The sequence below is a fragment of the Canis lupus genome, chromosome X (genome assembly GCF_003254725.2).
Source record: "Canis lupus dingo isolate Sandy chromosome X, ASM325472v2, whole genome shotgun sequence".
NCBI lineage: Eukaryota > Metazoa > Chordata > Mammalia > Carnivora > Canidae > Canis > Canis lupus.
In genome coordinates, this window is record NC_064281.1 from 90546816 (window position 1) to 90573350 (window position 26535).

Consider the following 26535-nt stretch of genomic DNA (forward strand, 5'->3'; position numbering starts at 1 on the left):
GATTACAGATTTCATAAGGCAGCAGCATTCGGAGACTCAGACCACAAGTGTCACCTTAATGCCTCTCTATTCTCTAATAATGTAACGGCTGGCCTGGCACTGGCAGGCTCTCAGAAGGGGGGGAAAAGTGTCAAAAGTAGATGATGTCAGGGCCAAATGAGAAGAAGCTGCCTGACAAAGCAAAATGTCAATACCAGAGGTACCACATTAGAATGAGACTGCTTTCTAAATGGGACATAAGGATGCTTTCAACACCAACAGTTTGAGAATGAAAGTTGCTATTAGGACAAACTGTAGCCATTTTAGAATCTGTTATCAGAAAAATATACGTGCATGTAGCCACATATAAGTAATCAGCACAGAATTATTCTTGCAAGGACACACAGTAGAATCCCCTGATAATGCTGAGGAAAAGGGAAACACATATTATTGGTTGCACTAAATGAGAGCATGAACATTATTATGCATTATATGTATATCAGAAGCAAGTTTATGCACAGTAGCGTCTATATGTTATATTGTGATATATTTCCTCATAGAGTTTAGCTAAATGTAAAATCAAAATGAATTAAGTGTCGTGACAGAGACTATGAACGGGGCCTGTTAGAGTACAGGGTTTATTAGAGCACAGAGTATGGGAAATGAAAGGCAAACTGGAGAAGCTGAATGCTTTCCAGTTTCTTCCAAGCTTTGTATTCACAGCACGACTGGTTTGCTGCTCGTCTTATGAACTTATAGAATACACAAAGGCATCCATATGCAAATGCACACATATGATATCTGTTCTAAAATCACCACAAATTTTATTTTGATTATCCTTTCTTCAGGATTATTTTTCTAACGCTGTATGGAAAGATGGTGACATAGTTAAAAGTCTATGTATTATATTAATTTTATCTGCATTATGATTGTTTACCTGAAATATACATTACTCCTCCATACACAGTCCCAGCATGGCCATAGTGGGGTTCACTCATTTTGGCAACGTAGGTCCACTCGTTTGTTCTTGGATTGTAACACTCTACTGTGGCTGTTGTTTAAGGGGGAAAAAAACAGACAAGAAAATTATTTATAATTTCAAATTTAGCAATGAGTTATTTTTCCTTTTAGGTAGAATAATAATATTCAAACAACTGAATCATATCTAATACAGGTATGAGATCTCTTTATTTTTTTACTTTAGGGGTCTCTTTATTTTTTTTACTTACTGAGATTATATTACTAAAATGAACCATTAATTTTACATTAGACTAGATACTTATGTAATAATCTAACATATTTCTGTCACTGCAGAAATTGCTAGGACTTTTCTTCAAGGATCTTGTTACATTTTTATCATTTGACATTTCTCCCATTTCCTTGTTCTAAATTTGTGGGAAGATGAAAAAAATCCTAAGAAAGAAGAAAAGTCAGTTCAAGGCCCCCATGCTAATCTACCATCTAGGAAACAAAGGTTAATAGATAGGAAGCAAAATCTGAAGTTGAGAATGAACATATATGCACACTGCCTGGCATATGTTCTGGCCGCCTCCTGCTTTATTTCATATCCAGACTACACAACATTGACAATTTTTCTACATTTCTACATTAAAGCCAATAGTGTGTACATATCCAATATATTATAGCCAGCAATGCTCCTACCAGAAGATGATTGGCAGCATAATATGAAGTTAAGATTTTTATTAGGGGTACTTCCTTTCAGTAATAAATTTATCATATTTAACACAAAGTGTTCTGGAGAAGTGACCTCAATTTATTTAAATATCAATCTGCTATAACCTCAAGAATAGAACAGTGACAGTTCCAACAGACAGAAAATGTAACCCTTCATAAAAGGCAGAAAGAAAAAGGGCTGTTACAACTATTCTGGTCAAAAACATAAAGTCTAGGGCTGGCTCAGTCAGAAGAGCACGTGAGTCTTGATCTTGGGGTCACAAGTTCAAGCCACGTGTCGACTATAGAGATTACTTAAATAAAACTTTAAAAAAGAAACCTCACACAAAGTCTGGGTAGACTTGAAAAGTTCATACTGTTTACTACAGAGGCTGTCAGTTGGTAACCTATTTTCTTGTCCTGACCCTGCTTTTGTCTTATGAACAGAACCATAACACTGCTCATGGAAGCACTGTGATAAACTGAAAATTAAAATGAGCAGGTTCCCTTGAAGTTGGAGTTGACCATATGATACAGTTCAAGGCAATGGAATGGAAGCAGAAATCTACTGAGTGGGGGCCATTTGATCAAGCCATTGGAATACCTAACTGATGAATCATCCTTTGAACAAGATTTCTTATTAAAAAAAATAATGTGGGAACAGGCAAAACTAGGGAGAAAAAATTATTCTTTTTACTCTAGTCAATAATTTCATTTCTTCATCAAATTGACTATGTGCGGTACTTATTTCCCTCCTAACAACCCCTACATTAAACCACTTCTCATATCCCTTTGCTGATTGCATTTTGCACTGATGTGAGCTTTACATTTTCAGGCTTATTTCTAAGGCTTTTTATGTTCTCATTTCAATCTACTCTCTTGTTAGTTTTGTTCATTGCTTTAAGCCTGGACCCTTACCAACTCTATTTCTTCTTCTTCTTTTTTTCCCCAACGCTATTTCTTCTAAATCCTTCCATTAAGTAGCCAGATCCTGCAAAATCTTTCCCCCCAAACAAGAGTTATTGCCACAATTCATGACAAGCTAAAACTGATTACTACAATACTGGTTTTGGCTATTTGTAGCCACTGGACATCTTCTCTAATGTTCATTTCCATTTGCCTTTAGCATGACTTTCACTTAATTGACAAGCAAAATCCTACTGAATGTACATTATTCTCTCTCTTTCTCCACTTACAGAGGATCTAGTATATTGATTAGTACTTGGCATCAGCAAAGTAATTAATGGTAGGGTTTTAGCCGTTAAAGAAAAGTAGTCTAATCACACATCCTATCAGTGAAAGGGTTTAAAAAGACTTCCAGAGATCATCTTTTCCACCTATTTGATGGCAAAGACAGGTTTTACTATAGTTCTATGCTTTCCTTAATGAAAAATTCTGCCTTGAACTTTGAAATTTCTAGAGGGTAACAGTCTTTCCTTATGTCTAATTCAATCTATTCTGATGGAGTTTCCATTAGTTTCTTCTTATTCTTTTCAGACTGGAGCTAGCACTTGAATAGCTATTCATTCTTTATGATTATTAAAATTTTCCCATGTAGAGAGATAATGCTGTTCTCCTGTCAGTGAATTAATTGCATTTTTCCCCTAATAGGGGTTTTAAGTATCCATCTATATTTTCTCATACAGGAGTAACCTAAGTTTAAGATTGCTATTAACCACCAATAATATAATAACTATGTAATAATTCATCATCCTTCAACTTTTCTTCTTCCAGCTAAATAATCCATTTCCTTTAGCTTTTCCTATCATTTAATATTTACTGTCAACCTCTAGACTGTCGCCATGAAGAATTGCTGTTGTTCTCAGCAAAATCAATAGTATTTAGTTTTAAAATAGAATACATCTGATTAAAAGTATATACACACATACATGCTCTTATTTTCGATGTTCACAAGGCAGTGGGATATAGGGTTGTGCCAACAACCTTGATGCAGGGGCAGAGAAGGGGGAGGCAAGGGATGATGCAGGGGACAAAGCAGTGGTTCCATAATGGTCTATGACGGGTTGGGCATGGTAATGAACTAACTAGGAAAGTCTAGAATAGAGTCAGGCCAGTTATGGCCTGTAAGGCAAATCCAGCATGTTTCCTGCTTTTGTATGCCCCACAGATAAAAATATGAATAGCTTTTACCTTTTTAAGGAGTTGGGGAAAAAATCAAAGGAAATACGTTTTGTGACATGTGAAAATCATGGAATTCAAATGCTAGTGTTCATATAGGAAGCTTTATTGGGATACAGCCTCACCCATTCATAAACTGTCTATGGTTGCTTTTGCAATATAACAGCAGAGGTAATTAGCTGTGATAAGATCCTATGGCCTACAAAGCTGAAAATATTGACTTTCTGGCCCTTAACAGAATTTCACTGACCCTTATTCTAGAGAATCCTCTTCAGTAATCTGGTTGCAGGCAATTTAGAGACCCTCTCCAATTTAAGAATTACATATAGGTTGCTTAGTTGATATAAATCACTAAAGATTCCTATTTTCTCAGGTGATTATACTGGAGTCCAGAATTGGTCCCAAGAGATGATATGGAACTTACTTGTTCTTTCTGAGATTATGAACGAGATGAACCCTGAATCATCACTGGAATGATGATGGCTCCCACAGAGGGACTATGATCTCTAGAATCTTAAAGTGTCTACTGGTGATGTGTTGTTTAATGAAGAAAACTGCAAGTCCATTAAGGGATATGAAGGCATTTGATAAATTTTGGTAATTTTATTGCATTTATTTGAAAAAAATCTAATATATTTTCTATAAATTATTTCATTATTTGAAAGCTGGACTTATTAATATTTAACAGAAATAAAAGCTATCTGAGCTGTCATATTTCTCTTCAATATAGAAAACCTCAATGGAAGATCGATGTCTTAAATGACAGAAGTTTGAAAAATGCCAGAAATAACTGACTCTTCCTTTCACTTAAGTGACAGTTCCTCTAAGCTTCGCATACCTTCCAATTGTACCTGGTGTCAAAGGAGAGAAGCATTTCTAAGGAATTCTATTTCAGCAATATACCAGGCTCACACACACATTAGTATTATCTCTTTGATGCGCTATGGTCTTAGGACCATCCATACACACTCCATGAAGGGATTTTAAAAGGCCCAATGCATTAAAACGATCTAAAATGTCTTGCAAATGCTGACACTGTTTCCTTTTCAAAATTACATATAGGAAATGGTCATCGTGTATATAAAGAATAAATAATATACTGGTACTTATGACCCTACTGAATTTTTTTAAAAAGAACAAGATTTTACTTTTAAGTCATCTCTACACCCATCTCTACACATGGGGCTTGAACTTACAACCCGAAGATCCAGAGTCATAGCCTCTCCCAACTGAGCCAGCCAGGTGCCTCAAATATATTAAATTGTTAAACAACTCTCCCATCGATACTCGTTTGCTTGCCACCCACTCCTACCCCCTTCTCTATTTACACAGGCATATTAACATGGCAATGTAATCAGTTAAGATGGGAATGTTAAATTACTATAACAGATGTTCTTGTGTGTGTATAGAGAACGTTCCCGTGAAAAAAACGCTTACGGAGCAGGAGAAATGTTAAAAGCCCAGCCTCTGGCTGAAACATTCAGAAATATAAGCAAGAGTCTCTTTAGGACCCAAATCTGCCATTCTGCAAAAACCATGGGTCGGAGAGAACTGGAAAGGGTAAGTAACACATATACAAAGAAAAATACTCTTAATAAAGAATTCAGAAGAAGTCAACAATACAGTATGTGACAAGATAAAACAGTCTACTTCTTGCTCCCAAGTAGGTCTAAAATAAGAGAAACTTAAAGGAGGTGGGGTGGCCTAAAGGTTCTCTTGCAATTAAGATCTAAGATTTCAGTGCACTTAAGCCAATCAACTGATTTTATTAAAAACAAAAACAAAAACAAAACAACAACAAAAAACCTTCCAATATATTTTAATTTAAACCATTTACTACAGACTGGCTTTGCTGGCTACGGTGATATTAAGGCAAACATCATTTTCTATAAAAGTGTACTTACTTATATATTATAGAAGATCATTTCAAAGGGAAAGAAATGTCGTTGTCCTTTAAATGGAATTAGAGTTATTTCTTGGTATCGAAGGTTTCTGTTTATATTACAATCATCTATGTATTTGTGAAACATGCAGTTTACAAATTTAGATAAAAATGGGCCAATATTTACCATCTAGAGGCGTAATAATTTTTAGAAATTTATTTTAGAAATTTATTTTAAAGATTTATTTATTCATGACAGAGAAAAAAATATTTATTTTAGAAATTTATTTTAAAGATTTTATTTATTTATTCATGAGAGACACAGAGAGAAGCAGAGACATAGGCAAAGGGAGAAGCAGGCTCCATGCGGGGAGCCCTATGTGGGACTCAATCTCCGGACCGTGGGATCACGTCCTCAGCCAAAGGCAGAGGCTCAACCACTGAGCCACCAGGCGTCCCTTTTTTAGAATATTTAAATCATTATCCTTAGATTTAAACTCTGGGACATTGTGATTTTTAAACCTGAAATTTAATCAAACAGTTATTATGAATTAGAAAGAGCTCATGAAAAGCATACCTCTCTTGTTTTACTTTCAAACTGAAACACAGAAGACTATTTTTAATATGAGATGGAGGGTGTGATTTCTGAAGGTCATGAGCAAGGAAGGCAGCCACATGCCCAATGGGGTAGTCTACTTCTTGGTCCCAAATGAGTATAACATGGCAAGAGCCCAGAAAAAGGAAGCCTCTAGCTTCTTGATTTTATGTAATGACTCTCCTTGGCTTGAAGATTCTAAATTCTCAGAAGAATAGGGCCTAATTAATAGTAGGAATGATATATTGAAAACTGTATATTAACAGCGGTGATAGCATCAATAAGCCAGCATTGACTGAAAACCTGGAGCTATCTCCCTTGAGTAAAGAAGTTCTGAAATGACCACTGCCAGGATTGATGACCTATAATTTGTAAACTTTAAAGATTATCTTATACGACTAGTTTTACTAAAAAGGCATCGCGTCACTAGTTGCAGCTTCTGAACATTTCCAGACACCATCAATTTAAAATAGTATAACGTCATGAAAATAATGTGTGGGTTGCCTGAGGAGACCTGAAATGACAATTCTACACTAAGGGTACTGATGTCTCCAATGCTTTTACAAGTCTGATTATTAGGGGCACCTGGGGGGCTCAGTCGATTAGGTGGCTGCCACTGGCTCAAGTCATGATCCCATGGCCCTGGGATCGAGCCCTGCATCGGGATCCCTGCTCAGTGAGGAGTCTGCTTCTCCTTCTCCCTCTGTTTCTCCCCCACTTGTGTGCTCTCTCTCTCTCAAATAAATAATCTTTTTTTAGAAAGATCAGTAACATTAAGACATCACTAATGAGAAAGGGCTTGATAAGCTGGAAAGTATAAGAGCTGAGAGCAGTTCTTTTTGCCTCCAATAAATAGCTTGTTCTTAAATCCATTAAGCTACCAAGAAAAAGATTCTGATAATTACTCTGAATTTGTTCAGAGCCAATGCCAATATTTTCCACTTCCCCAGCATTACAGAGCCTGAAATACTGGCCAACTACAGGGATTCTATTCATCACAGAATAAAAGAGGGTGAAAAAAAGAGCCAAACGATGATGGTGATGACAGATATGTAAGGCATAACAGAAAATATGGTCTTTAAGATTTCTTTTTGGACAGTTATCTTATTCTAATTTCATCTTAAATAACAAGATTAATGTTAACTTACATAGCCAAAGTACTGTTCTATGTTAACTGTACTTGTGACCAAACTTAGATTAGGGGGACAAAAAAAATATATCTAATAAAGCTTACCAGATCAGTTTATAGTGAAGAAAACTGGTATTTTATTAAGAGAGAATGATTTTTTTAAATTTTATGTATGTATGTATTTATATGAGAGAGAGTGAAAGAGTGCATGACTGGGGGGAAGACCAGAGGAAGCAGGACAGCAGACTCCATGCTGAGCATGGAGCCTGATGCAGGGCTCAATCTCATGACCCTGAGATCATGACCTAAGCTGAAGTCAAGAGTTGGACATTTAACTGACTGAGCCACCCAGGCACCCCAAGAGAGAATGATTTTTAAAACTAACAGTCATAGGTCATATTACTCACAGTAAATAAAGTTTGGGTAATATTGAACTTTGTATATTTAATTGACAAAGAAAATTATCTTACTATGTGGTCTAAGAAAGGGTAACAGATTATGTAAAAGAAGAAACAATAATAGTCCTCTGTAAAGAAGAATTTTAACCTGTACAGTAAAATATTATGTGGGCTTTTAAAAATGGAAAATAAGAAAACATGCCAAACTTCTGTCCGAGACGCTATTAGAATTTAAATTAGCAGAATATACTTTGTAGTTACACTGTCAAGATGAAAACCATATATACTGCCAAATAAAATACTCTGCAACATACTGATATATTCCTAAGATATAATTTGTACTCTGGCCAACAATATAAATCCGGATTAGGCATACAGATTGTCTCTGATATTTCCTAAGAAAAACAGTTTAAATGAAACCCTAGCTACATTTTTTGTCTTTAATTTTACAGAACTGCTTATTTTATGATTTAATGAGAATTTTTGGGTAAAGAAATTAGTCTCTATGCTTAACATAAATGCAAACACTTACGCAGTTCACCAGCTGCATTTCGCCCACCAACTGCATACAGATATCCTTTGAGGGCACTTAGGTGGAAGAAGGTGCGCTTTTCATTTAAAGATGCAACTTGCATCCATTTATTGTATCGAGGATCAAATCTGAAGACTGTATCAACTGCTGTTTTTCCTTTTGTGTCATAATTACTCTGTCCACCAACGACATAGAGGAAATTTCCAATGACAGCAATGCCATGCTGGTACCTTGGAGCATCCATGGGGGCTAACGATTTCCATTCATGGGCCTTTTCATCATACATGCGCAATTCCTTGCTGACAACTAGCTGCTGCCTCAGAACTCCTCCTAGTGTGACCAAATGAGTGGTGTCAGACCGAATGGCAGTCCTGTCTGACTGCATCACTGGTTGCATATATGGCATCATTTGGTAATTGCTGGCTTCCAAAAGGAGATTCACACAAGTATTGTCAGTTCTCATGAAATCCACGGTTTGCACATAATTAATGAGCTCCTGTGGTGTCATCAGTGGAAATCGTATGTTCTTCATTAGTTTTGCAGCAAAGTCCATCCGAGGCTCTTCTAGACGTAGCCAGCGACAGGTAGCCTTAAAGAGCTCAAGTTCAGTGCAGTGCTTAAGGCTATTACTGGAAAGCACAAAGGCAAGACGCTCAAAAGGGAGTTTTAAGAACTCCCCGGTGCTCAGCAATGCAGGAAAATTCTTCAAAACAAAACTGTTGACGTATTTATCCACTTCTGTAAGATTGTAGGTGTTGGCAATCCGACCAACTTCGACACAATTGTCTAAAGTGACCTATTAAACCAATAAAAAAAATTAAAATGCTACTATTTTCATGACATTCAGATCTGGAAAACATAAGCCTGTTCTAGAATAAGAGTAAACTAAGCTTTTTACTGTCCATATAGATGAAAATAAAGATTCTTATCTAAATACATTAATGATCTAAAGAAAATTCACAAACCACCTTTACCTAATCCAGTAGAAAGTGGCTAAAAGAAAATTACATCAACAAGAGAAAGGATAAAGACTCTATTGTCATTTCAACAGATGTAGAAAAAAAGCATCTGACAAAGCACAATATACATTCATGGTAAAAACGCTCAACAAAGTAGGTTTAGAGAGAAAATACCTCAATATAATAAAGGCCATATATGAAAACCCTACAGCTAGCATCATACTCAAATGGGGAAAAACTGAGAGCTTCTCCCCCGAGATCAAGAAAAAGACAAGGATGTCTACTTTCACCACTTTTATTCAATGCAGTACTAGAAGTCTTAGCCATGGCAATCAGACAAGAAAAAGAAATAAAAGGCATCCAAACTGGTCAGGAAGAAGTAAAATTGTCACTATTTGCACATAGGAGGACATGAGATTTTATATAGAAAACCCTAAATACTCCACCAAAAAACTACCAGAACTGATAAATGAGTTCAGTAAGGTCACAGGATACAAAATCAATATACAGAAACCCATTGCATTTCTATATACTAACAATAAAGTACCAAAAAGAGAAATTTAGAAAATAATCTAATTTGAATTATACCAAAAATAATAAAATAGCTAGAAATAAACTTAAGCAAGAGGTAAAAGACCTGTACTCTGAAAATGATAAAACATTAATAAAAAAAATTGAAGAGGACATGAATAAATGGAAAGACATTCCATGCTCATGGTTTGGAATTAATATTGTTAAAAGATCCATACTACCCAGAGCAATCTACACATTTAATGCAATTCCTATCAAAATGCCAACAGAATTTTTCACAGAACTAGAACAAACAATTCTAAAATTTGTATGGGACCACAAAAGACCTGAATAGCCAAAGCAATCTTGAAAAAGAAAAGCAACGCTGGAGATATCACAATTTCAGACTTCAAGTTATATTACAAAGCTGTAGTCATCAACACAGTAAGGTACCAGCACAAAAAAAAAGACACATAGATCAATAGAACAGAACAGAAAGCCCAGAAATAAACCTGTGATTATATAGTCCATTAGTCTTTGACAAAGGAGGCAAGAACATGCAATGGGAAAATGACAGCCTCTTCAACAAATGGTTTTGGGAAAATTGGGCAGCTGCATGCAAAAGAATGAAACTGGACCACTTTCATATACTATACACAAAAGTAAACTCAAAATGGACTAAAGGCCTAAAAGTGAGACCTATGACCATACAAATCCTAGAAGAGAGCACAGGTAGTAATTTCTCTGACATCAGCTGTAACATTTTTCTAGAAATATCTCCTGAGGCAAGGAAAAACAAGCCAAAAGAGACTACTGGAACTGTGTCAAAATAAAAACTTCTGCACAGCAAAGGAAACAGGCAAGAAAACAAAAAGACAACCTACTGAATGGTAAAACATATTTTCAAATAACATATTCAAAAAAGGGTTACTATCCAAAATATATAAAGAATTTATACAGCTCAACACCAGGAAAACACAAATAATCTGATTAAAATATGGGCAGAAGATATGAACAGACTTTTCTCCAATTAAGACATGCAGATGGGTTAGCAGACACAATGAAAAGATGTTCAACATCACTCACCATCAGGGAAATGTAAATCAAAACCACAATGAGCTATGACCTCACACCTGTCAGAATGGCTAAAATCAAAAACACAAGAAACAACAAGTGCTGGCAGGGACGTGGAGAAAAGGGAACACTCATGTACTGATATACTGTTGGTGGGAATATAAACTGGTGCAGCTACTGTGGAAAACAGTATGGAGGTTCCTCCAAAAATTACAAATAGAGCTATCATATGACCCAGTAATTGTACCGCTGAGTATTTACCCAAGGAATATGAAAACACTAATTTGAAAGGCTATGTGCACCCATATGTGTACTGGAGCACTATTTACAATAGCCAAATCATGGAAGCAGCCCAAGTGTCCATCCATAGATGAATGGATAAAGAAGATATGGTGTACCCACACACAATACACACAGGAATATTATTCAGCCATAAAAAGAACGAAGTCTTGCCATTTTCAACAACATGGATGGATCTAAAGAGTATAACGGTAACAGAAATAAGTCAGTTAAAAAAAGACAAATATTGTATGATTTCAGTCATATGTGAAATTTAAGAAACAAATGAACAAAACAAAACAAAAAACAGACTCTCAACTACAGAGAACAAACAGATGGTTACCAGAGGGGAGGTAGGTGAAGAAATGGGTGAAACAGGTGAAGGGGATTAAGAGTATACTTATCTTGATGAGCACCGAGTAATGTACAAAAATGCTGAATCACTATATTGTACACCTGAAACTAATACAGCACTGTATGTCAACTATATTGGAATTAAAATTTTAAAAAGTGGCCAATATTTATTGAATACTGAAAAATAAAGAAAATTCTCAAAATCAGTAAATTATAAAGTTACTCTAAGAAACAATGTTATAACTTGACTATGGCCAAAATAATTCCTTTTTTCTTCTGGAAATGTGTGTTCCCTCTCAGAAATATACTGATAAAATTCTGGAAAGATGGAAATTTTGGAAAAATAAAGGGTTATTCTATTAAGGTTCACCTTAATCTGCTTCTCAGTCATGATTCTTAAAAGTTACTACATTGCTAGGGACACATGGGTGGCTCAGCGGTTAAGTGTGTCTGCCTTCGGTTCAGGGTGTGATCCTGGAGTCCCAAGATCAAGTCCCACATCAGGCTCCCTGAATGGAACCTGCTTCTCCCTCTGCCTGTGTTCCTGCCTCTCTTTCCGTGTCTCTCATGAATAAATAAAATCTTAAGAAAAAAAAAAAAGACCACAGAACTAGTAGGAAGCAGAGCTTGGCTTAAGTTTAAAAAAAAAAAAAAGAGTCACATTGCTAGCAGATCCACAAACAGAAAATCTCTAATACGAGATCTCTAGATTTCTCTTTCACATAAACAGTCATGGTTCATTACTGTAATTCATTTTGATTCTTTCAAATGTTATTGTTTCTAATGAAGGTAATTTAATAAGACAATTACTCCTAGTATGAGATTATTTTCACATTATTTATGTGGAAATACAAGGAAAGGAATCACTTCAGTGAGAATTGGAACAGGTGTGTCTCCATCACATTTACTCGTGGCATAGTTAATTTCTGGTGTCTATGGTGATGGCTTGCAACAGTTTCTCTTGGCCATTCCCCTATTCCTGGCATACTCTAGCTCTGCCTGGAGTCAAAATGAGCCCAGAAAAGTCTCCCCTGCACAAGTGACAATGTAGCAAAAACGGAAAAATAGGAAAAGGAGACAAGTGATGGATAGGCTCATCTTCAGCAAGAGCTCTTTCTGATGCTATCATAACTGGTCAAAAATGAAAACAGGAAAATCACATCAGCAAATATTATGCAAGGAATAAATCACTGAAATAAGCCTACCATACAAATACCTGTGTGTATATACAAACACATAAGCAGGTCACAGGCAAAGACTCAGTGGTTTCTTTTAATTTTGTCAAGTATGTGTTCACATATGTCATATGAACTTCACTGACACAACTGCATTGTTAACAGATTGGCAGATGATTAAGAGAAAATTGGCTAATCCTTCTCTTATCCTTTCATTTAAAAGCTGAAATGAGACTAAAATGATTACTCCTCTGCATACAATATCAGCCCACTTGAGATACATCATCACTGAAAACTCTAAGGTTAACACACGTACACAAGGCTATTTTCATAAAATTATTCAGGAAGAATTTGAACAATTTTAAGCAGCTGATTTGCTTTGCAGGAATCACCAAAAAATTTTAATTGTTTATTATATTCTTAATAGCTATATATTTCTTAAAAATAGCTAAACAGAATTACAACACAAAAGAACTAGGAAAAATACGTTAACAAATTATGGGCCTTTTGAAATACACCACTTAACACTTTTCAGTACCTTGGGTTTCCAATGTGGTTAATAAAAAGTACTTTTCAATCCAATTTTAGGAGTGGCAGGTTGGCGTCTCATAAAATTTTTCATTGTGTAAATGAAGTTACAGTTAATACCCAGTTGCCCACAACACCTCGGGTGGCAGAAGTTAGTGTCAGGGGTAATGAGTCCACTTTCTGAAGCAGGAAAGAAGTAGGTCTTCCCCAGAGCAAGGGTAATTTGCACTTTTGAACACATTAACTAGTATGGATAAGCAAAAGTTGACGAGAACACAAAAAAAATTATTCCCAAGTTTGCAGAGTCTCATCATTACTGATAGGATTACAGATAAAAACAACAAAGACAGGCACTTCAAATAGGCAAAATGATACCATCAGTTGTTAGTCACCAAATGTAAGTCTAAATTAATAACATATAAAACAAATAGGATAAAAAATTAAAAACCAAACTGTGTAATTTGGAAACAGGATTAAGGAATTTAGTTCCTTCCCCTTTTCCCTGTTTAACTTCATCCAATAAGAAACAGTCACTCAAATAACAGCATAAAAAACCTACCTTTGATTTAAGGGCATTTGGAAAAAATCTATATATCAGTATGCTCAGAGACAGATACACAAAATTGTAACAGTCCTTGACAGACCACCTAATATATACAGATAGCTGCCTACTCTTCTTTTAAAAATCACCAGAGAATGGTATTTCATAACCTCCCAAACTGTCATCTTCTTGATGGAAGGACTGGCATTTTCTCTACCCCATGTACAACAGGTATCACACTGTGGGTATATAACAAAGGTTAAACACTCAAATTATCATCAATATAAAAAAGATGTGATGACAGATACAACTAAAAATATAATGCATTTTGAATTAATATAAAATATTACTAGACCCTTAATTTTAAAATGAAACTCAGATAAAAATTATGTAGCAGAAAATTAGTTGTTATGAGTGTCATCAAAACTAAAACAATTAATCATAGATTATAGGGATTATAGATACAAAGTATAGAATAATAGTTAACAATATAAGCAGATCAAAATAATGGAGTAATGGTAAACGATTTTTGGAAAAATACACAAATACTCAATTATGGCTCATTTTCATCCACCTCTCAGTCATGATTCTTAAAAGTGCTTCAGTTAGCATATACCCAAACATTTAGCCTAAATAGTATTAAATAGTGGATATGTGTAGTAATGTAACATTTAACAAAAATCATGTATATATTAGAATATATTACATTTTGAAAAATAAAATATGAAGTTTAAAGCTTATTTTAAAGAATATAGTTCATTAGTAGAAAGAACTCTAATTTCATCAGAATCTATAGCCTGGTCAAAATTCCAAAGAAGAGTTATTACAGACTAGAATTCATATACATATTAGTGTTTTAAAGGATAGAGAAGCAAAACAGGACAAAATTTCTCAACTACTTATGAGAACTAACAAATTTGCTTTAAAATAATCAAGTGCTCATTTAGGTTTCCTTAGTATAAAATATTATAAATTATTCTATTGTAATCAAACAACCTTCATAGGTCACCCTAAAGGCAGTTCCAGGCATCATAATTTTAAAAGTGGTATTCTCATTAACACACTCATTGCTGCCATATTAAATTGTTCAAATGGCACTCAATGCATCCAAACATTTAATTACCATAACATGATATTTTAATGACAGGTTTCATCAGAAATCTGTGATGTTATTTTGGTGAAGATCAGTGTGTTATATGAATAAACTTCCATTTAGGAAAAAAGCAAAAACAAAAATGAATTTCTGCTTTTGTGCCCTCAAGGAAAATGCAAAGACTAAGAAGTTAGCTGGCAAATTTGGGGGTACTCTTCAGATAATCAATGCAGTAAATTCTCCTTGGTGCTATCTAGTTTATTAAAATGGCAGCCTGGCATTAAGTACAAGCAATGCAGAGAGAGAAATCCATGTCCATGGACTGGGAAAAAAATCAATTAAAAGCTACTTTGTGGGGGTGGAGGATGTAAGAGGCATCTTGTCTCGGGCCTCCTTTCACAGGTGAGGGCATCACAGGACACAGGGAAGGGACCTTTTGGTAAGAAGAACAAAAAGATGATTAAAAACCAAAAACTTTGTCTCAGTCTTTGTCTCCAAATTCTAACTGCCACATCTCCAGTGTGGGGGATCCAATTCTCTTATTGCTATGCACTTTGAATGCATATCCCTTTTTGGATACAATCTTGGGTATTATAATGGCTATGGGAGGATGACTTGGTTTGAGCCCAGACTCTTCTTGCCCTAGGGAGTCCCACATAGCAGATGGGCAAGAATGCAGTGGTTCAAGTTACAGGCAGGAATAATATTTAGGATATTTAACAACTAGCACAGTGTGGGTACTAACTAATGAGAATAGATGCTCAACCATAAATAAGTATCTGGGTATTACTCACTGAATGTCTGCTTCAACAATAAGGCAGTCAAGCATGGTTTAGTTGGGGGAGGGGAGGGGCAGTTTTGAGTCACTGTAAAATGATTTATACCAGTCTTCCTCTAATTAAACTTCCCCAAAGGCAAAAAACTATCTGAAAAGACATGTTTGTTAATTTTTGTGGGCAAACCCAATTAGATCAAACAAGGAATGTGAAATATAAGCACCATACAAAAAATTCTGGCATCAAGAGGAACATTCTCAAAGCTTGCTGCTGATATCATCATTGAATAGTGAAAGAAACTATCTTTTCCAGTAACTTCTTATTTCCTTCATTGTCCCCTTGAGAGAACTCCTTTTCTCTACCTTTTGCCTCTCCTACATATGCACCTCCTTTCTTCTTTTAAAGATTTATTTTATTTGAGAGAGAGAGAGACAGAGAGAGAGTAGGGAGGGGCAGAGGGAGAAGGAGAGAGAGAATCTCAAGCAGACTCCTCACTGAGCTCGGAGCCTGATGTGGGGATTGATCTAAAGACCCTGAGATCACAATCTGAGCTGAAACCAAGAAGTGGGACACTTAACCAACTGAGCCACCCAGGCGCCCCTTTCCTCCTTTGTCTTCCACTGTCGCCAATTCTTTATTACCACCAGTCATCTCAATAAAATTATCTACATTCCATTGTGAGCTCCCCACCCCAATCAGTGATAATCAATGTACAAGTGGAACCAATGCTATATATACATGCATCAAGGAAAAAAAAAGAGAGACACTTAAAAAAACCCAGAATTTAAAGAGAGTATCACCAAGTCTAAAGCACAATGGCATCTTCATTCTCTGATTAAATATGCTTTTATATAAAAAGAAAATGGTTTCTTGCTCACCTTCATCCTGGTTTGTTTATTCTGTGTAATTGTATATTTAAATTATAATATCTCCAGTTCAATGACAAATGTCCTACTTCAGCAATTTGATGTTAAAAATTGGCTTTTGTGGGATAGCCTGTAATCCTCCATAATCGTAATTCCATGGGGCAAATGCTAGATGTTACAAATTCCAAATAGCAGACAAATGATAAGCAAAAAATTTAATCACAACCTGTTTGTAAATCAAGGAATGGCTGCACAGTATTTAGCATGCTGTAGTTATACAATGTCATAAAGACAAAAACAAACGTAATTCTTAGACCCGTAATTAAATGAAGGTAGTTTTCCATCATCTCCATGATACATGAAAGTAAAATGTTTTTAGTTTAATAGCAAATTTTACCTACTCTACTTTACAACCTTTGCTGTTATCCCTCTGCATCCATTTCATGGTTCTCTTTTCCACAACTGGCATGAAAGTAACATAGCAAGAACAAAAGCACCAGATCCCATAAACTATAATACTAATTAACACCTTAAGAGAAAAGCATTACTTCAAAAGATGGCAAAGTTGGGAGGGGAATGGTTCTTGTTCTATGGAGCCTGATGCTCTATTCTAGAACACTGGTGCTTCTACCACCTAAGGTGAGGGTGGCTTTACTATTGGATTTAAAAGTTATCATTTGAAACATCTGGGTGGTTCAGCGGTTGAGCGTCTGCCTTTGACTCAGGGCATGATCCTGGGGACCAGGATCGAGTCCCACATCGGGCTCCCTTCATGGAGCCTGCTTCTCCCTCTGCCTGTGTCTCTGCCTCTCTCTCTCTCTCTCTCTCTCTCATGAAAAAATAAATAAAATCTTTTTAAAAAATTAGTTATCATTCAAGGGGAGTCTGGGTGGCTCAGTCAGTTAAGCATCCACCTCTTGATTTTGGCTCAGGTCATAATCCCAGGATCCTGGGATTGAGCCCTGAGGGGGGCTATGAGCCCAGTGGGGAGTCTGCTGGAGATTCTCTCCCTCTGCCCCTCCCCTCATTTGCACATTCTCTCCCAATCTCTCCATCTCAAATAAATGAATCTTTAAAGTTGTCATTTAAAACTAACATAAAAATACTTTGTGAGTTGTCTGCTGAGTCACATTTTATGTCCCACTGCTCCTCTTCAGCCACACAAATGATTAAGAATGGGATAGGCTATAGTTGTATTGGAAACTAACTTTTCTTTCTAAAAACTCAAACCCAAGGAGTGTTTTGGTTATGTGAAGTATAATCACACTGCATCATTAAAAACATAAACCTAGGGGCGCCTTGGGTGGCTCAGTCAGTTAAGTGTCTGCCTTTGGCCTCGGGTCATGATCTCGGGGTCCTGGAATCAAGCCCCACATTGGGCTCCCTGCTTCTCCCCCTCCTTCTGCCTGCTGCTCCCCCTGCTTGTGCTCTCTCTGTCAAATAAATAAAATCTTTAAAAATAATTTTTAAAAAACCCATAAACCTAATTGCTCAAAACCTTTGGTTTAAGCACACAATACTTAAAACATGAGATTGTTCTATTTAAAAATTATCTATAAAACTTAGTTTGTGGGAGAACTCAAAACAAATCTACCTTTGAAAAATATATTATCTTTAAACTTCCAGTTCTTAGAAGTAGAAAAGACACCCAAGGGTTACTCCCCTGCCTGGTCCACTTAATTGATGAGAAGGAAAGAGGAAATAGAGTAAGGCTGAACATTTAACTAAGAAATGGAACACATGAAAGAAGCAGATGGGAAAAGGTGGATTTTATGTAATCTTTACACCAATAATCTGCAATTGTTCTCAAAAATTATGGATTCCGAGATGGAATATTTCCACCATAAAATCACACAGACATCCTCAGCAAACAGGGTGAAAGGTAAATAGAATGGTACTAAGAAAAGAGATGTTTCCTCAGAGCTCACAGAATGTTTTAAACCAAGAGAGGCAGAAGTAAACTATACCACAGGTAAGCTTTGTCAGAGACAAGCCTCTTCTCCATTAGAAATGGGTTTTAGGATGTCTGTAGAGGATACTAGAAATGAAGAATATAATCTTTAAGACAATATTAAGTGTTCATAAAAATGAAGACATTTCAAACAGGTAAAGCACACAGTATAATAAATGTTTCAAATAGGTTAAAGAGCCAACATCCTAGTTATAGAAAAATCGTCACTATTGCAAAATTACTGTGATGTCACCTTTAAATAAACTTGTTTTAGAGTTTTCTAGAACAAAACTGTTTTCTAATACTGTTACTTTGACAATTGTATGCTTTTATAACTTTTCATAAATCATGCTTTATTCCATTTGGCCCTTTTCTTTCAGGGAAAGGAACAGATGACAGCCAATATCTAAAGTTATAAGTACTAAACTCTGGTATTAGAGAAGAGGTCGACAATAAATGCCTATTATTAATGACTAGTTCCAAAGAAATCACAACACTGTACCTAATTTGGCTCAGCACAAACATGTTGCAGAGATCAGTGTAAAGCAATGTTAAGAGTCTGTAACTATAAGCATTAAGTGTCATTACTAAATTGATTATTGGACTTGATACATTTTAAAAATACATTTAATTAAGTTCATCTTTTTCTTGAAATGAAGCTGTTATATGATGTCAGTGGCACAAAACTAGAGAAAAGATGCTTAGTCCTAAGGGGAAGGGCCTAGTGTGATCAAATTAAAATGAAATTTAGTACTCACATTCAGTAATGAGGACAAGCAGTATCATGGGAAATAAACAAACTTTGTGTGGGTTACTTATACAATAGCGAATTGGACAATACAAAATAATACTGTTAACACTACACTGCCTTAAAGATCTCTGAAATATAACAGCTTAAAAGTTTATGATAATTGTGAGACAGTAGGATGAGTACTTTAAAATTGTAACACACAAACAAAACACATTTTCAACAGTCCAGTTAAATTAGCAGTTGGCTGACTTTGTAAGATAAGGAGTAGCTTATTAATAAAATCACTGAAGACATGTGCTCTTGAAATGTAGGGTTTTAAACGCGGGGCTCCAAGTTAAGTAAATGCAACTTTTAAAAAGCCCAATAGCAATTATTTACCAACATTACAACTGGCATGAATTTAAATCAATTGTAGAGAAATGTATTATCCACTAATTTAATAAGTTAGAAAATATGTCAAAATTTACTATTGCCATAATTTTCAGTCACAAAAGCAAGCTCCATAAGCTCTAGAAATCATCTTGGCAATATTTCTTTGCTACCAAAGCATTTCATTTCCCAAAAGTCAAATTTATGGATCTCAAATAGGGCAGTGCCTTCAGGAACCACATGACTGCTAAGCAGTTCATTGATTAGTATGTGTGCCCTTTCCTATCTATTAATAGAGGCTAAAACTGATTTAGTGGATGATGTGTTTCTATAGAATTAAGACTTTCACCTTCAAGTTGTCACATAGGTGTTACTTCTTCTCAGGACCTATCTCCCATATTTAAGGCAGAAAAAAAAATAACTTAGCCTGGTTTAAAAGACTTAGAGAAGTTCAGATTAAAATATATAACATCAGTAAAAAAGTTAACATATATATCGTTATCAAGCACTATTACTGTCTGATATCATGCAATCACACAGAAGGCTTTTATGAAATGATTCTGTTCTGTGAAAATGCACCTGTACTGTTTTCCTCTCAACTTAGTTCCAGAACACATACTACCTAACACTTCTCTCTAATGGCCAAAGTTTCACATGCCTACATAACAAATTCATTAGTCTTTAAACAGGCTACATCAGACTATACTGCAGGAAAATATCTGAAGATTTGAAAATGTCTTACCCCAGATATGAGAAATACTTTGCAGAAGTCCAAAACCGGCAGAATCTGTAGGAAACTGGCAGCTTCCAGTGTGTCTTGAAGGTTGTCCATGTTGAGAGAAAGCTTTGCAGTATAAATGAAATCAATAATTTTCCTTAAGCCGACTTTGCTCACACCATGAAGCTTAATGCACATTAAATCTTGTTCTTTCATTCCACCTTAAATAAAAAGACATTCAATTAAATGAGGGTGGATAATTAAGGTCAAACTCACTTCTGCTGCTAGTTAGATGCAATAAAATCAAGGAAAAGTTTTATTCTATGTAAGCATTTATGTCAGAGTTAGACTTCTGCATATTTTACAGTTAAAAGAGAGTACTTAAAAAGGAGTATCTCTATACTAATGGAAGTCGTATATAATGCAAGTGCCTCCAAAATGTTCTCCTGTCACTTCATATCTTTTGATGGATTAAAGATTGTCTTAATGGGACCCAGAGCCTCTGGCAGAGCATTCGGATATGTACCTGTAAAAGAGAAGTTGTGAAGTAAAAGTGGATAGAAGTATGAAAAAGGTACATCCATTTCCCAAATTTAAAAAGCGCTGCCTACAACCACACACGCTGGGTATATATTCCTTTTGAAACATTTCTTCTTATAAAGATACAGATCAAAAGAACTGCATTTCACTTTAGAAACAAAAACACATAAACATGTATTTTTCATATTGTTTTAATGTGGGTGCAGAATTTAGCGAGCCAACCTACCTGTGAACATAGCCTTGAAGTAATCACTAGCAGAGGCCATCATGACTCTATGCACAGGAAAGGCATCATCTGTGTCACCTGGCATCAGAGTCACGTCACAAAGCAATCCTTCAAGTCGAAGCTGGTCAAAGCCCTACAACAAGAAGATGAATTAAGCCACTAACCAAGGTTAAATGGGTAGACACATTTCTACATGCTAAAATTCTGTTTATATATTAATGTGTGAGACATATTTAGAACATAAAACCAACAGAATAATTATGCAGAAAACTAAACTTACTTGATGCATGACAATGTATAGCTAATTCACAGTAGGAAGAGTAGGAAAAGGTAAAATTAAGACTAATTTAGGGCATCCCAGGTGGCTCAGCGGTTTAGCACTGCCTTCAGCCCAGGGCCTGATACTGGAGACTTGGGATCGAGTCCCACGTCGGGTTCCCTGCATGGAGGCTGCTTCTCCCTCTGCCTATGTCTCTGCCTCCCTCTCTCTGTGTGTGTGTGTGTGTGTGTCTCATGAATAAATAAATAAAATCTTTTAAAAAAGACTAATTTTGATTAAGAACAAATATGGAAATAGTATATACGTTTACTTATTTACACAACCACTGACTTTATCTTATTTTGAAAAGAAATTACCTGTATGCTTTCATTTTCCCAAGTGCAGAATTAGGGTGATAGATACCATTGCTTTCTGTAATAATATATTAATAGTTCTTTTATAGTGCACTACTGACACACCTTGTTTTTTTGTTTTAGTTTTGAGGTTTGTTTTCTGCTTTTGAAAAAAAAAAAAGGATTTATCTACTTAGCACACACATGTACATGGGGGTGGGGAGGGGCAGAGGGAGAGGGAGAATCTTAAGCAGGTTCCACTCACAGGGCATAGCAAATGCAGGGCTCCATCTCACAGCCCTGAGATCATGACCTGAGTGGAAACCAAGAGTCAGACCACCCAGGGGCCCTTAGTTTGGTTTTGTTTGTTTTTTGGGGTTTGTTTTGTTTTTCTTTTTGAGAAAGAAAGGTATAGAGAATCTGTGCTAATTGCAAGATAGGAGTTCTTTTCTACTAACTAGATTGTTCCATATCTTTGAGAATTAGGGATTGTTTTAGATATCCTTATACTTGGTACATTGCTGCTGCCTGGCCAATTATCTTTCAGGTTTCAAGTCTGGAATTTAATTATCTTTGGCAAAAAAGAGCCCAGGTAGCTCCAACATGGCACATAATTGTCCCCAAATGCCTAAAAAATGCCTAAAGTGCAGTGAAGAATTAAAAGGATGGCACCCACAATTCAGAGGATGGACAGAGCTCTTGTGAGAAGAGGGCCTATTGGTTAGCTCTTCCACCCTCCTATGATGATCCCAACCGATGACAAATAGGCAGTTGTTCCTTTGGTCTATTCTTGGGAGAATGAACCATCTTAAGATGATAATAGTCTGGTAAAATGCACAAAAAGGAGACAAACTGAGGCTCAAGACTGAAGACTGTAGCAAGATTTACTCTCTAGTTTCTAAATGGTAATTATATTATTATTAAAAACCATGAAGATACTCATACAAATCACCTTCTAATATATATTGTAATGTAATAATGTAACACAACAAAATAGCAAGCATTCCACCCCTTTCATATTTTAATGACCCCAAATAAAACTTTTTTTTTTTTTAATTTTTTTTTTATTTATGATAGTCACAGAGAGAGAGAGAGAGGCAGAGACACAGGCAGAGGGAGAAGCAGGCTCCATGCACCGGGAGCCCGACGTGGGATTCGATCCCGGGTCTCCAGGATCGCGCCCTGGGCCAAAGACAGGCGCTAAACCGCTGCGCCACCCAGGGATCCCCCAAATAAAACTTTTATTTAAAGTTGTGTTTCACGGATTTAAGAAGCAAAAGGCATGACATATTGAAGAATGTAGTTTTAGAAATATTGATCTTTCACATATGAATAATATAAATCTCAGTCTAAACATCTTCTCATCATAATTTTTAAATTGCTTTTTAAAGAAAATGCTTGAATCTACAGAACTGGAACTTCAAAGAGATAATGTGATCCAGCCACTTTCTCTGTGGAAAGAGATATAAATATTTTTATTCCAAAAATATTTATACATTATACATATACTTTAAACAGGATTATGTATCATATTTTTCTTTCTCTAACAGTGACTGACATATGTTTTTGTTCACAAATATCAAATCTTTCACAAATGCCTCTTTTCTTCTATAAACACAAACATTATATACCCCCACCCTTGACAGTTTCCATTTTCCATTGCTAAATGATCTCCAGCCTCTGTTATTTAGAAAAGTAAAGGTAAAAGGATATGTCCATTTTAGGGGAATATTCTCATGCAGAAGGCAAAAAGTAGCTTTTGGAGAATTCATATATGGAGTCTGAATTGCAATAAAGGGATTGCCTTTCAAAGGGAGACAAGCATTGGGTAGCATTGAAAATGACCACTGGGAAAGGGATGGGATGGTTAAGAAATTGATTCAGATGGAGGGAGCCATCAGATAGAAGAGTTGACGGACTATCATGTTTGCACTTAATCTATGTTCAATTTATGTTCAACTAGTGAGTGAACAAACAACTCTGATTTTACCAAGAAGCTACCACTTGGTATTTTAAAACCACATGGTCATGTTGAGCAGAACTTTAATTTTGGGACAAGCTAACTAGAAACCAGGAACTTGATTTGGGAAACTTCTTCCAATAATAAAACCAATGGTGCCTATAGTGCTTCTTTGTACTAAACTGTAAAGGCTATGATGAGAGAAGAGGAATTGAACCAGGGTTTAGGGAGAAAAGGTTGACTCATGAGGGCTTGGCTTTTTTCTCCCTCAGGTAAATTGCAGGTTTTTAAAAAATTAAACATATGCTTGTTATAAAAATACAAGATATAAATTAAAAACTAAAACTCCACCACTTCTACATGCAGGAAATAACTTACTGTTAACACTTTATTATATATACTTCCAGGTCTCTTTCTATACATATGCATAATCTATCATTTGCTTGTACATATATAGGATTTTTAAAGCGGAATACTATACATATTGTGCATTTTTAAAAATCACTTTAGCACATAAAATAGACACCACTCAGTATAAACAAATCTACTTCATTTTCTTTTTAGTGGATGCATAATATTCCATCGTGGCAGCGTATCATTCATTATCCATCCATTCCTCTCTGGTTGGATACTTAGGTTGTCTCTCAACTTCTGCCATTATGAGCAATGATGTAACAGACCTCCTTGTACATATACCTATTTTTGTGAGTAGATCTGTGGGAAGTATTCATAAAAGTGGAATTGTTGGTTTCAAGAACACATATTTTTAAAGTTTTAATAGCTACTGTCAAGTTAAAGCACATGGTTCATCTTGGGAAATTGATTATACCTTGGGTACTGGCAAAAAAAATGTTAAAATACCAGTGAAGTGAGATTAGGTACTGTATGCCACCTTGCTTTATTTTTATTCATGAAAAATATTTCTGAATCTTCTCTAAGGTATATATAGACAATTATCTGTGCAAGGCAATCATGGCTTATTCTGTCAAAACAGTGATTGTATCCAGTCAGTTATTCTCTTCCACTAAAAACAACAAAAGCCCAAGAGACAAATATTTGCTAGCTCTTCTGTCTTTAAAATAGTCCTATAAGTAAAATAAAATAAAATACTCCTATAAGTACTTTACACGGGGAACTGAGTAATGTTAGTAGGCTCCATTCCTACTCCTTATTATTATTCCTTCTTTTTCTTTTTGAATAAAGGAATAGCTAATGCTTCCTTTATCATTATCTGTGTCCTTTCTCATTTTGTCCATATTCTATTAAAACTGCTTGTTTAGGTTTATACTCAATCCTTTAAATCTGGACAGCTCAGCTAAGATACCAGGAGCTTTTACCCTCTTCACAAATCTGATCATTTTGCTTCCCTTTGCACTATCCTTAAAAAATCCCCTACCCTTCCTCGGTATAATCTGGCATCCCCAAAGAAAGGAAGCTGAAGCCCCTAGACCACTTTCTTTCTTTCTTTTTCTTTTTCTTTTTTTTCTTTTTTTTTTTTTTTGCCCCTAGACCACTTTCAATGCAGTCTGAGTATCTTTTATTCTAAGCTTAATTTATCTACCTTTGGCAAAGTGTCTGCTTCTGTGAGGTTTTGCATTTATTTTCACTGCATATGAAGTAGTTTCCCTTTCTGTATATTTCACAACCTTTATTTTCAAATGCAGAAATGAACAATCCCACCATCCAATTCCACATTTGCCAATTTTATTCCTGATTATTGCTATCTTTATCCAAATAAGATCTGTCAATTCAGATTGTTTTCATACAGATTCTAAATATCTTGTTTGCATGCTGTTATCTGTATATCCCAGCTCTAAAGAGAAAAAAACTAGGGCAGCCCTGGTGGCTCAGTGGTTTAGCGCTGTCTGCAGCCCAGGGTGTGATCCTGGAGACCCGGGATCGAGTCCCACATCAGGCTCCCTGCATGGGGTCTGCTTCTCCCTCTGCCTGTGTCTCTGCTTCTCTCTCTCCTCTCTGTGTATTCTCATGAAAAAAATAAATAAAATCTTTAAAAAAATAAAGAGAAAAAAACTAAAGTTCTTTCTACAACGTATTCTGTTGTAGAGAATACAGTCATTTCTCTAAACAACTTTTAGAATCTAATCTTGTGAAGAATGAATACATTCAAAGAAAAGGGGAGGTTATTCTCCTTCACAATTCTCACCTGCCATCGGTATTATTTACCTTTTGCTTTCAGTCTTATAATAAATTCTTCTCCTATTTAACACTAGAAAGACTCCCAAAGATGCCCTGATGGGGTACCTGGCTGGCTCAGTTGTCAGACTCTTTTTTTTTTTTTAAATATTTTATTTATTTATTCATGATAGTCACAGAGAGAGAGAGAGAGGCAGAGACACAGGCAGAGGGAGAAGCAGGCTCCATGCACCGGGAGCCCGACGTGGGATTCGATCCCAGGTCTCCAGGATCGCGCCCTGGGCCAAAGGCAGGCGCCAAACCGCTGCGCCACCCAGGGATCCCAGTTGTCAGACTCTTGATGTCAGGGTTGTGAATTTGAGCTCCAAGTTGGGTGTAGAGATTACTTAAATAAATCTTTAAAAACTTAAAAAAAAAGATACCCTGTACACTTAAAATGTGTCCTTTTATTACAAAATCATTTTCTTCCACCAGATTTGTACTCATTCCCCTTGTCAGAATTCTATAGTCTGTTGTCTATTTCCATATGCTAGTTGACCAAACACTGATACAGCTCTTCGCACAATTGTGCGAAGTTTCCACTGAATCTTTTAGAGTTTCTGTAAAATGGTTCCCATTGCTTTAATCTAAACTTCTTTCTGCCCCAATCCATATCTTAGTTCTCTATTTTTCTATTTCTTCTGGGCCTTGGGTTCCACTGATGCAGAGATTATGATCTGTTCTTGGTTTCTTTACTCTAATGTTTCCCTTTCCCCCTCCTATGAATCTCCC

General features: G+C 35.9%; 1 protein-coding gene across 18 annotated transcripts in view; it reads right to left on the bottom strand.

Annotated features, from left to right (window-relative positions):
* Positions 1-26535, bottom strand: part of KLHL13 (kelch like family member 13) — a 211204-nt gene that overhangs the window by 1938 nt on the left and 182731 nt on the right. For all 18 annotated transcript variants that reach the window (XM_035711923.2, XM_025431327.3, XM_025431316.3 and 15 more), the window contains 4 exons: positions 21039-21171; positions 20297-20493; positions 8329-9124; positions 917-1030 (listed from right to left, as the gene is read on the bottom strand). In XM_035711923.2, the coding sequence (XP_035567816.1) occupies positions 917-1030; positions 8329-9124; positions 20297-20493; positions 21039-21171 (1240 nt within the window). The remainder of the gene's footprint in view (positions 1-916; positions 1031-8328; positions 9125-20296; positions 20494-21038; positions 21172-26535) is intronic.